At 40.6% G+C, this 16,867-nt stretch overlaps 1 protein-coding gene across 1 annotated transcript in view; it reads right to left on the reverse strand.

Moving 5' to 3' along the window:
• The window catches only part of CDH4 (cadherin 4), a 1,142,022-nt gene that overhangs the window by 73,888 nt on the left and 1,051,267 nt on the right, over positions 1-16,867 (reverse strand). The window contains exon 9 of the mRNA XM_027850675.1: positions 14,624-14,761. Coding sequence (XP_027706476.1) covers positions 14,624-14,761 — 138 coding nt within the window. The remainder of the gene's footprint in view (positions 1-14,623; positions 14,762-16,867) is intronic.

Consider the following 16,867-nt stretch of genomic DNA (forward strand, 5'->3'; position numbering starts at 1 on the left):
AATAAAGGGGATGGACAAGATCACCTCTAAGATTCTTTGTAGCTACAAAGCTATGATCTTGTGAAGCAGCTTTTCCATCTGGGCAGGGATCTCCAGACTCACAGCTTAATTTAAAAGCAGGCTTTTTATCATCACAAGAGTGATGATGAAAGAGGGACTTAATATCACTAGAAGGACACTGCTAAGCGGAAAAAAATAAAGAAAGAAATATATGGTTTAGAATTAAGAGATCAGTTGGTAGAGACTTACCCCATGGAGGAGACCTACACCAAAGTCTGTCTGGTAGAGTACAAAGAGAAAGGAAGGGCAGAAATTCTGGAGGGCCTGTATTCTAATCCTGCCTCTGCCATTGACTCAGTGGATGACTTTGAACTAGCCATTTAACATTTCTGAGTCTTAATTTTCTTAGTTTAAAGAGTTACAGTGGATAACATCAAAGGTCTCCTCCAGTTCCAACCCTATGACCCTTCCAAAACTGATATTCCATGTTCTAAGGGCATTTCCATCTCTAACAATCTATGACCCTATGCACTTGGCAAATGGGCAGAGGCTTAGTGTGATGAGGGAGGAAGGCAGTCACAGCAATGTCAAACCAGAGTGAACAAAGGCTGCCTGACCAGGCCTCCCTAGGCCACCTGGGGTTTCTCTCCCTCTTCTAGTTGCTGTAGCCCTGGCTGGTTTTTAAGAAAACTTGCTCTTATTAATTATTTATGACAGAGGTTTTCAGGGAGACCTGGAATATAATTAAGGGCACTGAGTCCATTTCAATTTCCAAAAGCCAAATTCTTATTCAGTGAAACTCAGGCTGATTTACAATTTCTCAGCTCTAGTGTTTGTGGACTTAATTGAAATGCACAGGAAATTAGGCATTTGCCCAGTGGTCAGCCCCAGTGGCTAGAATGGGGTCATTTTCATTTTGGCAGAGGGAGAGGGCAGCTTGTGGGCTCAGATGCTACAATCAACTGTGGCCTGATAGCAGGGGTAACCAACAAGAACCATCACTATTCCAAATCTAGTTCTTTCTTAATGACATGTGAAGTTAGTTGCAAAGCCCTGTAAAGTCCCTTTCTTTAAAATGGGCCTGGAAGTGATAGAACAAGACAGGAGGCTGCTTTATTGTAGCCAAAAATGCATCTTGGGCTCAGCTTTGACCTGCCCTGACCACCTTCCCCTGGGAATAACCTGAAGGCTGATTCTTCATTTTAGCTCCTTTTGACAGCTGCTTCCAAGTATGGCTACAATAACTTGGGTGTCAGATACTGGTATGGCTCAGAGACTAATCTGTTCTCAAACTGGATTCCTCTCCTGCCTCCTAAATATCCATTTTTTAACCCTCTGAGTCCTGGAGGTAAATGTGTGATATGTGGAAGAAGTATGGTCTGTAGAGGTAAAATACAGGTTTTTGTTGTTAAGTTGTGTCGGACTCTTCATGACCCCATTAGAGGTTTCTTGGCAAAGATATTGGAGTGATTTGCCATTTCTTTCTCCAGCTCATTTTACAGATGAGGAAACTGAGGCAAATAGGGTTAAATGACTTGCTTAGGGTCACACAGCTAGTAAGTGACTGAAGCCAGATTTGAACTCATAAAGATGAGTCTTTCTGACCAGATAGTCAGGCCCAGCAGTCTATCCACTGTATCACCTACCTGCCTCAAAATACAGGTATACTGCCCCAAAATGGACTTTAGGTAAAATGATGTTGAAGGAGCCAGTTATTTCCATAGCAACAATATTATAAGAGGGTAATGCATTTTTAGGTAGATAAAATTTCAAATATAAATGCTTATACAGGGATCTAAGCCTACAACAGGGAATTGTGGGCAGTAAAAGAGACTGTTAATGTATACCATATATTATAGTCTGCTTTAAAAGGAAATTATGGAATGGAACCTCAAGAGAGATTCCATTCTACTCTTTTCAGCAAGCCTTTATTAAGCATTTACCAGGTTTAAGGCTCTGTACCAGGTACTGGGGATATAAGGATAAGAAATGAATATAGCCCTTATCCTCCATAAGCTTAAACTCTAATTGGGGAATACAGCACATCCACAAATAAGTATGACACAAGGTAGAAGGTGCTTTATAAGAACTATGAGGAGAGAGATATTGGTTTCATGTTGGAGATCAGGCAAGATCTGGACCTGGAGTCAGGAAAACCAGTTAGGAGGCTCTTACAATAGTCCAGATTAGAAATGATAAGTACCTGACTTAGGGTGTTAGATAGACAGGTGTAAGAGATGTTGCCAAGGAAGAATCACCTTCCTTGAGAGAAGGTGAAGGGTCAAGAGTCAATGCCAACTCCAGGATCATGAATTTCTATGACTGTGAGAATAGTGTTGTCAGCAACTAGAATACAGTATGGAGATTAGAAAAAAAAACAAGGGAAGGTTTTTTGAGGAAAATGATGAAAAAAAGCTCAGTTTTAGATGTGTTGAATTTGAGTTCTAAATAGGATACACAAGTGAAAATGCCCAGTAGGCACATGGAAAGAAAGGCTTGATGCTCAGGGATGATATACAGATTTGAGAGTCTCTATATAGAGGTGATATTTGAAGCCATGACAGTACGTGAAATTACCAAGAGGAGAGTAAAGAGAGAAGAAGGACCAGGACAGAGCTCTTGGGTGCCACTAACACTTAAAAGATTGGAGGGGGATAATGGATGAGAGAAGGATGCTGAGGAGACAGGTAGGAGGAAAACCAAGAGAGATCAGTGTCATGGAAACCAAGGGAGGAGACCATATAAGAACAGGAGGTATCAATAGTGTCAAATGCAGAAAGTCGAAGAAGATGAAGACTAATATAAAAAGACCATTGGTTTTGTCAGCTATGAGATCACTGACAACCTATGGGGAAATGGTTTAGTAGAGAGATGGGAATGGAAGCCAGAGAAGAACTGGGGATTTTATCTGTTTATTAGTGAACAAAGGAATGGAGAGTTACAAGGAGGTGGCAGTGTGAGAAGCTGAAAGTAGTGAGGTCTTGCTGAGTGGAGGAGCTAAACAATCCAATGGCATTCTGGAAGAGGGATTAGAAGACAGGTGAGCTCTTTCCTCTCCAAGAATCCCTCAGCCTCTAGTTTTAAACCTAGCTAGAAATGAGGACTCACAGATGAGTTGGACGCCGTTTCTCAGACACATACACATCATACCATTGTCCATATTAAGGAAAGGTACAATTCACCTCCAGAGAAGTGGTTCTTGAACTTTTTCATTTCAATATCCCTCTATACTTTAAGAGCTTTTATTTATGTAGGAAATATCTATTGATGTTTACCACGTTAGAAATGAAAACATTCTAGTATTCGTATGAAAATAGGTTTGACATTGCAGGCTCTCTGAAGGGAACTTGGGGCCCCCCAAATTTCCACAGACCCCACTTTGAGAACAATTATTCTAGAGAAATAGAGCAATGGATAAACACTAGTCCACAGTGCAATGTGTAGGAGGATGAAAGCAATTGATTTGAGCTAGAGGATGGGGTTTGAGTCAAATTTCCACAAATTGGACAGTGATAGAACTTGCAGAAGTTGGGCCAAAAGCTGAAAAGAAACCCTCAGTTTTTTCTTTTCTTTTTGCCTTAATATTCAAGAAATAGCTAGATGGAACAATGATCTTAATTCCCCTATGCTATGAATAAAGGCCTCCGTAATTCATTCATTTAAAACACATTTTATTAAATTCCTTCTATATACCAGGCACTGGGCTAGGCTCTGGAGATTCAAGGATAAATAAAGAACAAGTCTCTGACTTCCAGGAACCTATATTCTGTCTTGGGGGGGGGGGTGGAAGAACAACCTGTACACAAAAATGTAATGTAAAATAAATACAAAGCACATATACAATAATTTGTAAAAATTAGGTGACACTTCTACTTCGCCTGTCCTGGTCAGACCTCATCTGGAGTATTGCAGTCAATTCAGGGAACTGCATTTTAGGAGAAGACATTTTCAGAAAGACTGCAACACCTCCAGGGGAGGTCAGCTAGAATGGTGTGGCCATTAAAAACCATACCATGCAAGGATTGGTTGAAGAAGTTGAGAATGTTTCACTTGAAGAAGAGAAGATTTAGGTAGGACATGATTGCTATCTTCAAGTATCTGAAGGATTGTCTTATGGGACTTTAAATAATTCCATTCCTAGAACTCTCTCTCTCCTCATCTTTGCCTCTTAGCTTCTTTCACCTCTCCAAGAAGCCTTCTTTCCAATCCCATTGAAAACTGAAGCCTTCTCTCTAGGATTATCTTCAATTAACTTGGTCATATCTTGTTTATACATAGCTGTTGGTGTGTTGTTTCCCCCAATGGACTGTGAGCTCCTTGAGGGCAGGAACTGTTTGCATTTCTTCTTCTTTTTTAAATAATACTAGCATTTATATAGTACCTTCTATCTACCAGGAACTGCGCTAAGCCCTTTAAAATATCTTCCCATTTTTACCTTCTCAACAAATCTGGGAGGTAGGCGCTATTATTATGCCCATTTTATGGTTGAGGAAACTGAAGGAAACAGAAGGTAAATGACTTGCCCAAAGTTACATAGCTAGCAAGTATCTGAGGCTGGATTTTAACTTTCTGGCTCCAGGTCCAATGTTCTATCCACTGCCTCATGTGCCTTTCTTTGTATTCCCAGCACCTAGTACAGTGCCTGGCACATAGTAGGCATTTAATGCATACTTGTTGACTTGACTTGTTCTGTTTAGGTCCAGAGGAAACAAATGGGTAGAAGCAATAGGTAAAAATTGCAGAGAGGCAGATTTCATTATAATGTAAGGAAAAACTTCCTAGCGCTAAGACCTGTCCTGACATGATATAGGCTGCTTTTTAAAGTAGTGAGTTCTCCATTACTAGGGCAGCTAGGTGATGCAGTGGGTGGAACACTGGGCTTGGAATCAGGAAGATTTGAATTCACGAATTCAAATCTGGTCTTGGACACTTACTAGCTGACCCTGGAAAAGTCACTTAACCCTGTTGCCTCAGTTTCTTACCTGTAAAATTACCTGAAGAAGGAAATTGCAAACTACTCCAGTATCATTGCCAAGAAAACCTCAAATGGGCTCATGAAGAGTAGGACATGACTGAAATGATCCAACAACATCTCCATTACTGGTGATCTTCAAGCAGAAACTAGATGTTAACGTATGAGGGATATGGTAGAGGAGATTTCTATTCATGTACAAGTTGGACTACAGGCCCTCCAAGGTCTTTCCCAACCTTGAGATTCTGTGACTACATGACTAGATGACCTCAAGGATCATTTTCCATGACTGGCTCTATGTTCAAAGTTGGATAACCTGATCATTTGGAGTTTGGGGGAAGTTTTCTATAATCTCCACTGGCTACTACTTGAGATATCAGCCCTATATAACATGTTTTCAATAGAGTGGCTACTGAGCTAACCACAGTCAAGTTAAAATAACTTTTAATTAACATTTAAGAATAGGAATCTGATCATGCAAATTCTTCTGCATTTTTTTTAGCTGTGGCTGATTGTTCTTGATTAAACATGATAAAAATAGACTCAATATGTGTGCATGTTGACGTGACTCTCCTTGTGCTTTCTGTACTGCTCTTCCCCTCCCCCCAGACCCTTGGTGTCCCCCTCTCTTACTGCACATTGTTTAGGAGCAGTCAAATACCTGTGAGATGTCTCTAGGGAAGAAGGTAGCAACATGAGCTGCCCACGGTTATTTACAGCGTCCCCTATAATTACAAGATGCTGGCATGTGACCTAATCATGGGGAAAATTAATACTTGAGTTAAATCAAATAATCTCCCTGCCTAGAATGAAATTCCTATCCATCTCATATCCCTCCACTCCTATCTGCCTTTCATGTCTGATTGTAATAAGACTGCTCTTATAAATCCTCTCTTGGCCTATATCAATGTGCAATGCTCTATTAAAGCTAGACCTGAGAAGTGCATTACATATGATCCTCTTACCCTTCAAAAGATGGCACTGCTTTTTCTCTGGGTGTCTTATTTTATGCATACAAAATGGGGATCTGGACTGAGGTTAACTGGGACAGGTGAGGGGGATAATTTCATTCCCTGTGCACACAGGAAAAGTTGTGCTAGCTAGCATTTTACTAGTCAGAAAGCTTCCAAAACTTGAATTTCAGACATTTCTTAGTTCAAATTTTCTGTGCAGTGGCTTTGGGTTGAGGTAGGTGCTAATCAGAACAAAACAGCACAACAAACAAAGGGCTATTAGTGATGGTTATTCACCATTCTTCCTCATTTTGGGAGAGAGAGCCCTCTGCCTCACAGAGCTTTTGCAAACCAAATTATCTGGTCAAATCATTACACTTTCACTTATATATAGGTCTTGGGAAGGCTCGGTGCCAAAGAGAAACCATTTCTCTTTCTCCCAACATGACCAATTATATATACATATATATATATATACACACACACACACACACACACACACACACACACATATATACATACATACGTATATACACAATACAGTTATGTATATATATATCTATATCTATCTATCTATCTATATATATATATATACATATATGCACAAAACGCCCAAAATGAAGCAAGCCAAAGATTCTAAGAGGCAGGGGTAAAGAAGGATTCAATTACAGAAGCCATGGTATAACCCTGTGCAAGGGTATGGAGGTGGGAGATGGGATGTTTTGTATGAAGATTGTTACTATGTAGGGATATACCACCATATCATCTTGGGAGAGGAAAACAAATTTTAATGTCTTAATGTTCTTCGAGTGACTTTACTGTGTAATGGGAGCATAGGTTCTAGAGCTGACAGGCACTTAAGAAAGCATCTAATTCAATACCCTTATTTTACCAATTAGGAACCTGAGCCGAGGGAGTTTAAGTGACTTGCTTCAGTCTCTTCTCTCTGTCTCCAGTTTCTCCCTTCCCCAATCCAATCTTCACATAGCTGCCAAAGTGATACTACTAATCATACCATCATCCCCTTCAGTCTTCAATGGCTCCCTATTTCTTCCAGGATAAAATACAAAAGTGTTTAGCTTGGCATTTAAAACCCTTCTGGCAACCACCTAGATTTCTAATCTTATTTCTTGTCATTTCACTTCACATACTCTCCCTTCTATCAATTAACGATTCCTCATATAGCTCATATTTTCTGCTAGGACAGCAAGGAAGCCAGCCTCTCACCTATCGTGCCCCTTCCACCCCCCTCCCCAACTTTCCTATACTAGGGCTGTTTCTTACGCTGGGACAGCCTAGAGTGGCTCACTTCCTAGAGCAATAGTGGAGCTAGCGAGGCCTGAGTTTTTCATGAACAATAGTGGAGTCAGTCTGGCATGTCTGATTTCTATCTCACCTCTGATGTACATTATAGCTGGAATTGAATCCTTATTCACCTTTGCTTCCTAGAATCTCTAGCTTACTTTATTTTTTTTTTGTAAAAAAATTATATATGCTTATATATTATATTAATTTTCAACTATTTCCTTCCCCTTTTCAGAAAGCTATCCCCTATCACAAAGAATAAAAAAAAGGGGGAAAATGCAGTTCTGTAAAACTAGTTAACTCAGAGAGCAGATACAATATTCCATGCCCATTTAGTTTTCTTCAAAGCATAGCTCAGGTGTCATCTCCTCCCTTTCCTGATCCCCCCACCCCCTACCTTGTTAGCATTCTCTCTTAAAATGCCCACCACTCTATTTCTACTTTGTATGTACTTATGCACATGTTTTATTCCTTTCTACCCTCCGTAGGTCAGAGATTCTTCGTTTTTTTTTGTTTGTATTCTCAACACCTAGTACAGTGCCTGGCATAGCAGTTCAATACATATTTGTTGAATTGAACTGAGTCACACAGGTAATAAGTCACAAAGTCCTAGTCCTATGACTCCAAGTCATCCTAATATTTTCAATGGGCAGTTAGTAGTATTCAGTGTTGCCCATTTAATAGAGTGAAATGTGTATTCAGGACATTGCTGTATAGTCCCTGTCCGCCCACATTAGATAAGACTGACAGCAGTCCATCAGTAGGAACAAAAATAAACACTGATATGTCTGTTCTCCAAAATGTGATCCATCTATCCCTCCTATCTTTCCCTTCATTATATCTATGCACCCACCCAGCAAACAAGTGATTTTCTCCATCATTTTGGCTACTTTAATTTACTTATCAGGTCCTCTCCACCCATAAGTAAACTAGATAATTTCAATCAGTATTTTTAGGGAAGGATTTATTCACCTCACATTAAAGATAGGGGAAGGAGGGAGAGGTAGCAAGCATTTATTAAGTACCTACGTGCCAGGCACTGTGTTAAGTATTTTACAAATATTATCTGACTTGAACCAAACAACAACACTGTGAGGTAGGTACTATTATGATCCCCATTTAACAATTGAGGAAATTGAGGCAGACAGAAGTTAAGTAAATTGCCCAGGGTCACACAGCTAGTAAGTGTCTTGAGGCAAGATTTGAACTCAGATCTTCCTAACTCCAGGCTAGATGATCAATCAACTGTACCAACTACTGAGTTCTGAAATTAGTGATTCTAATGAATCTCACCAAGGAGCAGTGCTGGGCACTTTTTTTTTTTTTTGCAATGATAGAACTAGGAACAAAATGAATGACCATAGATTGAGGAACAGTTAAACAAGTTCCAGTATATGAATGCAATGCAATATTACTTCAGTGTAAGAAATTATAAATATGATGACTACAGAGAAGCATGGGAATGAATTGATACAAAGTGAAGTAGGCAGAACCTGGAAAACGATAGACACAATGGCTACAATAATATAAATGGAAAAATAACAGCAACAAAGTGATTAAAACTGAATGGTGTAAAATCTTAATCATCATCCCAAAGAAAAAATATGAATTTTCCACTTTTCCATCAGTGGTTCTGCTCAGTTTCAACTCGAAGACACATCATGCCTCCTCTTGGATAAGCTGGTCACATGAATTCTCACCATCAAGCCCATTGACTCAGCTTTTGATATTCAAGGCCTCTCCCCTCTGATTGGAGGGCTGGAGGGAGGAGCAATAAAGCCTTCCTTTGTAGAGTGCTCTGGAGGAGACAGTGAGGATGGTGACTCTGCACAGCCCTGCCTCACTTATATTCAATTCCCTTGAAAGTATGACATCACCTTCCCAAAGTCATGGTCCTCTTTGAGAACCAAGGACAAACAACAACAGATCTTTCCAGGTAAGTGTCCATTTTCCATAAAGAGTTCTGCTTGGTTTTAACCTCAGTGCTCCCCACCTTTTTAGCTTCCTTTTATATATTGTCTTCCCCCATTAGATTATAAACTCCTAGAGGGCAAGGATTGTCCTTTTTTTGTATCTTCAGCACTTAGCACAGTGCCTGGCACGTAGTAGTCACTTAATAAATGTTTATTGAATTGAATTAAATTGAAAAGCACCCTTCAGAAACACTACAGACTTTGGGGAATATGTTTGTTAATTCTGTTGCACTCCTCCTCCCCTTTATATACTTTTATTATAAAAGTTGGTTTTCCCAGAGAGGGAGGGGGGCAGTGATACATTGAGAAATAATAGATGTTATAAAAACAAAGTATATCAATAAAATTTTATTGGAAAAAAAGAGATACTGCTGGAGTCAGAAGCATATATCACTATCTTGCCTCCTAAATTTCTTGCTCAGGCTTAGTATTTCTCAGGATCTCTTTCTGATTTTATCCTCTTTAATTTCTCCTATAGCCTCCCTCCTTAAGTCTTTCCCTGCCAAGCCAAACTGATGAAAACATATGTGGTAAGACCCAGGCTTGGGTGTGATCACTAAAGTAACTGAGAAGCCATCGTTGCCCTAGAGACAGGCCTGTCATCTCAGAAGGAGAAGCAAATCCGTTTCTTCCTTACCAATGATAATCTCCCATCCTCTCTGGACTGTTCTAATCTTCCCTTCTCACTTCCTGCTGGGCTAGAACATTCTCCTTGGGGGTGAGAAACCTGTCAGTGGAATCAAGGAAAGTCATCAAGGCCCAAGAGTTGGGGATGGGAGGGGAGAGGGGCTCTCTGCAGGGAGCCCAAAGAACTCTCCCTTTGAATGACAAGGAATTAAGAACCCCTGAAGGGGATGAGCTGGTGTGCTTCACCAGGGAAGAAAATCCTCATTTCCTCTCTTGCTGTCCTGGCGTCTTTCCAAGTGTGGCCCCTTTTTACAATGAGTTGAATGGCTTTGTTTTGCTTTTGTATCTGAAATGTGGATTTTTGAATGCAGATGACACGTTTTGATTCCATGCAGTGCCATTTATTCTTGAATCATCACATTTTAACTTCAAAAACTCAATGAGTTTCAGTGCAGTGCCAGTTTGTTTTAAAAAAAAAATTTTTTCTGGTCCATTTCCCAGGGCATAAAAATGCATTTCAGGCCCCAGGGAGGCCAAGAAGTAGAAAGTGTAGAAATCTTGTTCAGCTCCATCTCATTATTTAAAGTGAATTAACAAGCGGAAACTTTTTACCTGTGCCAGTCATGGGGAAACTGTTGAGCCCTGTTGAGATTTTGGTACCTGCCTGAGATGAGATTCTGTTGCCCCCTGGAATAAATTAGAGGGGTCACTTTCCAGAAGGCCCTAGGATAATAGCCCTGTAAATTCCCCACCATTTAAGTTATGCCTTCAGGGATCTCAGCTCCAAGGAGTCAACCTAGCTTGCCTTTTCCTGCTTTTTCCCCATTAGAAGGAAAGCAAATAAAAAACAGGTCTTCAAATGGGGGAAGATCAACATTTTCCAAACCATTTAACTTGATTCTCTGGCTGATTCCACTTTCATGGGTCTGACGCAAACTCAGACTGATAAGCTTCTTAGAGCCAGCCTTAGGTAAAAGATTGGTCTCCATCCGCCTCTCCTTCTCCCTCTCTTGAAAGCCTCAGGTGCTGGGGCCAAGATGGACAATCCACTCAGGCTGCCACTGGTTTGCGGGGTCTGGTATTAGGCTAGCTCCAGAGGAATCTCAGGGCTCCCAACTGGATGAGCCACCATTTCCCCACTAGATGGCATCCGTTTTTCACTCAAATGCTAACAGAAGATGGTGGTTGTCACAAGGCATCCAGTGACAGGGTCACTCACACCTGAGACTTCAACTTGCCCACTACAGTAAGTCATACATAGCTTTTGTGTTCTGTGTAGGACATATTTTCCACACATCAGATATAGAACCTAATGATTTTGTTCGGGGAAGCCTCTCCCCCTCAAGAAATAGAGACTAAAATCCCAAGTAAATGTAGAATAATGAAAAAAGAAAAAAAAGAGAGAAAACACCTGAACTTGGATTCAGAAACTTGAGGTCAAGCCCCTGCTCCTATGTTTACTAGTTAGGCAGTCAATAAACATCTATTAAGCACCTACTATGTGCTAAGGACTAGGGATACAAAAAGAGGCAAAAGATAGTACCTATCCTCAAGAATCTCATGATTTATTAGGGGGGACAAAAAACAAACACATACATATAAAATACATAGAAGATAAAAAGGAAATAACAGAGAGAAGGCACTAGAATTAACAGGAGCTGAGAAAGGGTTCTTCTAGAAGATCAGATTTTAGTTGGGACTTGAAGGAAGCCAGGGAAACCAGGAAGAGATGAGGAGGGAGAACATGGGCAACTCTTCTCACCTCTCTAAATCTTAGTCTCTTCATCTGTAAAATGGGGATAATAATACTAGTACTATCTGACTCACAGGGCTGTCAAGGGAAAAGTACTATGTAAACTATTGAGATGCGCACTATCACTATTACTCCTACTACCACTACTACCACCATGACTACTGTTGTTACTGCTCAGTTGTTGCAGCCATGTCTGATTCTGCATGACCCCATTTGGGGTTTTCTTGGCAAAGATACTGTAGTGGTTTCCCATTTTCTTATCCAGTTCATTTTACAGAGGAGGAAACTGAGGCAAACAGAGGTAAGTGACTTGCCCAGGGTCACATATTAAGTGTCTGAGACCAGATTTGAATTTAGGAAGATAAGTTCAAATCTCTTCCACTTCTTCTTCCTCTTTCTCCTCCTTTTCCTCGTCTTCCTCTTCTTCTTCCTCTTCCTCCTCCCCTTGACATTCTCTGCCATTTGGCAAATTTATGGAGAGTCCCTAGAAAAGTTAATTTGAGTTGTCTAAATAGCCTCAGTCTCTTGACTTCCTGTCCAGTGCTCCTTCCACAGCACCATACAGAAAATACCACCCAGGCAGAAAATGACCTGTGGTGGCAGGAGACCTTAGTAATGGCACTAGAGTTTAATAACTTGGGGCACTGTGTATGTCAGTATAGGCAGCAATCTTATCACACTTATTGGTTGCCTAGAATATGTTGGTAGGAACTCTCCATGAACATCTTTTGGGTATCTTCTTTATTGTTTCTGCCAAATTATAACCCCCTTTACTTAAAGAAAAAACACAGATCCCCTGTTTGTTGAGCCCCACTTCAGGAAGTAATCTCCCTCCTGTGAATCCATACTTTTTCTTTTCAGTTACCTAGATTATAAACTCCTTGAGGGCAGGGACTGGGTCTTATTCAGAGGCAGCATGTCATAGTACACTGGGTTTAGAGTGGAAAGATCTATTTTCAAATCTGAGTGTGGTCCATTATAACCTACATGACCTTGAGCTCTTGATCTCATTGGCCCTCAGTTTCAACAGGAGGAGGTCAGAGTAGTTGACCTCTAAGATCTCTTCAACCTCTAACTATATGCTTGTCTGATCATTTCTGTCTCCCCCTCAGTGCCTAGCACAAGTACTTATACATGGAAGGTGCCTAAGTAACACTTGTTGAAAGGGATGGATCCCTGGTGTTGAGTCAGAGATCATTGGTTTGAATCCTGGATCTGCCAGTGATGACCTATGTGACCTTGGGTTAATTACATTTGTAATGAAAAGAGCACTGGTTTTAGAGTCAGAAGACCTGACTTCAAACCAAACTCCTGTCATTTAGTACCCCTGTGACCTAGGGCAAATTGCAGCAGCTCTCTAGGCCTCATTTTCCTCATCTATAAAATGAGGTATTTGTTCTAGATGGCCTCCTTCTAGCTCAAAATCTATGACTTAACTGCTCTGAGACTCAGTTTCCCCAACTGTAAAATGATATGGTTGGACAAGGACTCCTTGTAGAATGTAAGCTCCTTATGGGAAAGGGCTGTTTCATTTTTGTTTTTTGTACCTCCAGTGTCTAGCACATAGTAAACACTTAATAAATTGCTTGTGAGCTGAGTGGTTGATTTTAGTTCTCAATCTCTGATCTAAGAGAGCTTTGTGCCCTTTAATCCAAAACTTTGACTTACTCTCCATAAAGGTGTTGGTCATAGGACCATAGAATGTTAGCTCTTAGAGAGCCTTTAGGTCACACTTCTACTTTTACAGAAGGAAAATTGAAACTGAGAAAACTTGAGTGATTTTTCTAAGGTCACACAGTTAACAAATAGGATGCAGATATTCAGGTTTTTTTGTAGTCCATACAGAAATAATTAGCACCATGCTGGGCACCTAGTAGGCACTTAATAAATGTTTATTGACTGACTGATCATTACCCTGTATCCTTATCTACTTTTGCCAATTATTACTTGATGTAGCTAACTCTCCGTTAACTATGGCCATGGGACAGAGATTTAAGTAAGTTTGCTGAATATTCAAGACTATTCTATCTCTTCTTTCTCCTCTGCCCCTACCTTTCCTACCTTCCAGAGCTTCTAAAGATGCTATGATAATATTTACATCACTAGTGGATTATAAAGACTTCTGGTCATGACATCTTCTCTAAGAAGTTTTCTTGGGGCAGCTAGGTGGTACAGTGAATAGAGCACCAGCCCTTAAGTCAGGAGGACCTGAGTTCAAATCCAGCCTCAGACCAAACACTTGACACTTACTAGCTGCGTGACCCTGGGCAAGTCACTTAACCCCAATTGCCTAAAAAAAAGTTTTCTTTTCTGTGGTCTGATTCCCCAGGTCCCAGGCAAGAGGTCAGGATAGGAGGCGGAGAAACAAGTGAAAACATGGTCTGCCTGATCAAGGGGTGACAGATGCTGAAGGTTAAAGAAACCAGAGAGCAGGCATCTGTCTTCTGTGGTCTTTCTTGGCCTGCCAGCATTAGAGGACAAACTCTGGACAGGCTACTGCCTTCCTAAGGATATGTGTACAAAATTTCACTGCTCAAAGTTACCCCCTGTCTATCCTATGCACTCACACACCCAGCACAAGAACAGAACTACCACGTACAGTTGATAAACATCGTGCATGAGATCCTCATTTCTCCAGCAAATCAAACATCACCACTCAAACTATTTGTGCTTCTGAAATAGTATTCAAGCCACTCTATCCCAGGAACAACTCGAGTCTACAGCCATCCTTCATGCATGACAAACGCCACTAGGTTGACTCCCAATCCTAGCAAAGCATCCGATCTGCCTCTCCCCAATCAGATTGTCTCCTCAGCACAGTCTCCGACTCCCCTCCACACTGCAGAGGTTCTGGTGGCCCTAGAGTTTTGCTGGTTCATGAATCATTCTCTTTTCTTGCTCCAAGTCTTTGTTATACTGTTATCTATCAAGTCCCTTCTATCTGCCAAACAGGGAAACAGAGACAAGCTATATCCAACGTCCATGAATAACAAACACAGGGCTCATCCATGCATCACTGCGCTGATGGATTGGTACTTACAGTGCTCGTGGTGAATTCGGGTGGGTTGTCATTCACATCTGTCACTGTGATGATGGCCGTCGCGGTGTTGGAGAGGCCGTAGTTAAGGTTTCCTTCCATATCTGTGGCCTGAACGATGACTGTGTATTGCTGAACTTTCTAGACAAAAAAAAGGGAGGTGGGGGAAATCCAATCAGTACAGCTCGCTTTGTTTCCTAGTGTTGAGCTTTCATAAAGAAAAATATGCCATGGAATGGGGCTCAGTAAAGCATTTCTTGTTCATGCAGAGACTGGCCTAGAAGTCTGGAGGTTCTCAGTAAGTTTCATCCTATTTACACTTCCTTTATGAAGAATACTCTCATTCATTTGGAGAGGAGAAGAAAAGAGAATATGCATTTAAATAGTGCCTACTATGTGCCAGGCACAGTGCTAAGCTCTTTACAAATATCATCTCAGTTTGATCAGTTTGCAGTGCATAAGATCAGGATGTGAAGGAAGCTTGACACGTTACCGTCAGAGAGAAATGTACATTTAGGTATATCACAAACCAGGCTAGAATAACAAAAGAAATCTGGAGACTGGTGAGCACCATGGAGCTCAGAATTTGTACTCTCTTTGGAAAAGCCTCAGCAACTTAGCTGATTTTGGGGGGAAATCACCAAAGTTAAGTAGAAAATCTATAGTCAGTGTCCTCGGAATTCTCTGAAAGAAATATCCTCTTTGGTATTTAAGCCTGTCCAAATCCAGTCCAGGTCAGAAATGTAAAAGCAAATAGAACCCCAAACAATAACAACAACAACAAAACCCAAAAAATCCCAACCCAACTCAACTCAACTCTCAAATATCAACCTGCCCCCTTTTCTTTGCAGGTGCAAAGAGCCAAGAACAATTTCTGTTTGAAAACTTCATCCTGAAGGAGCAGTTAGCATTCAGACACAGGTGTGATTTTTAAAAAGCAAATAAACCTTCATGGAATGAATGCATTTTATTAGGCATTGAAGAATTCTTACTTCTCCTCTCCTAACCCTCACTGGGAGTCCATTAGGACTGAATTTCCATCTCAGCTCAAAAGATCGAGCCTTTTCCAAATATCCTTTCCAGACGAATGGTTGAAAAATGAGTCTGGTCAACCCTGAACCTGAGCTTATAATGGACCAAAGGGGTGGATTTTTCTGTAGCTCTAAAGAACCAAGGTGTCTTCTAAATAAAAGCACCTGCATACCAATATACTTTTCCTGACCTTTTTCTTCTCCCAAGTCATTTTTCAAATAGAAATTTGGGATTTGGCAAAAGAATAACTCCAGGTTGGTTCTGTCAAAGAACAGGACTCTCCCCTGCTTTGGAAACATCTCTCAGTGGATAATATTCCTGTGTCAGAGTCATAGACTTGGATCCTCCAAGGAGTTAGGGGAGCAGAGCACTTCCCAATCATTTTAACTCTCTAAACCCTATGAACTTGCTACAATATCATTGACATCACAAATGTCTGGGCTCCCAGGGCTCTGAGTTAGGCACTGGGGGAAAGAATCTGTGCACAGCAGAGCCACAGTTTCTGCCCTCAAAGATCTTAGTGTCTCTGGGGAGAGACCTGCTTTTTACTCTTTTCATATGCTTTGTGCTCAGGTCAAACTAGAGGATTCATCATTTTCTCTCTTTACAACCTGCTTTCATGATATTTACTATTCCTGGAATGAACTTATCCTCACAATCTCCATCTGTTTAAGTCCTTCCTTCCTTCTTCCTTCCCCTCTTCCTCCCCTTTTCCCTTTCTTCCTCCTTCCCTCTCTTTTTTCCTTCCTTCCTTCCTTCCTTCCTTCCTTCCTTCCTTCCTTCCTTCCTGCCTTCCTACTATTCATATTGTTTGCCTTCCTGCCTTTTAAAAAAAATAAATTTTAGTGTGATGTCTTCTGTTTTCAGAAAAATTGTTTCTGGATATTTCCTCACCCCCACATAAGTCCTTTTTATATGCAAAATCAATCAACACTGCAATCTTGTCTGACAATGTATACAACAAACCTGCAATCCTCTATCTACTGAAAGGAGGGAGATCTTTCCTTTCCACTTCTCTAGGGCCAAAATTGGTCACTACAATTACTAATTATTTGGCTTAATTCTAGTATTTTTAAATTTTGCATTATTATAGTCATTGTGTAGATTGTCTTCCTAGTTTTGCTTACAATTACTCTGAATCAATTCAAACAAGTCTTCCTATTTTTCTTTAAATTACTCACATTTGTTTTTTCTTATTGTGCAATAACATTTACA

This window comes from Vombatus ursinus, unplaced genomic scaffold (genome assembly GCF_900497805.2).
Source record: "Vombatus ursinus unplaced genomic scaffold, bare-nosed wombat genome assembly UNPS02000580.1, whole genome shotgun sequence".
NCBI classification, from domain to species: domain Eukaryota; kingdom Metazoa; phylum Chordata; class Mammalia; order Diprotodontia; family Vombatidae; genus Vombatus; species Vombatus ursinus.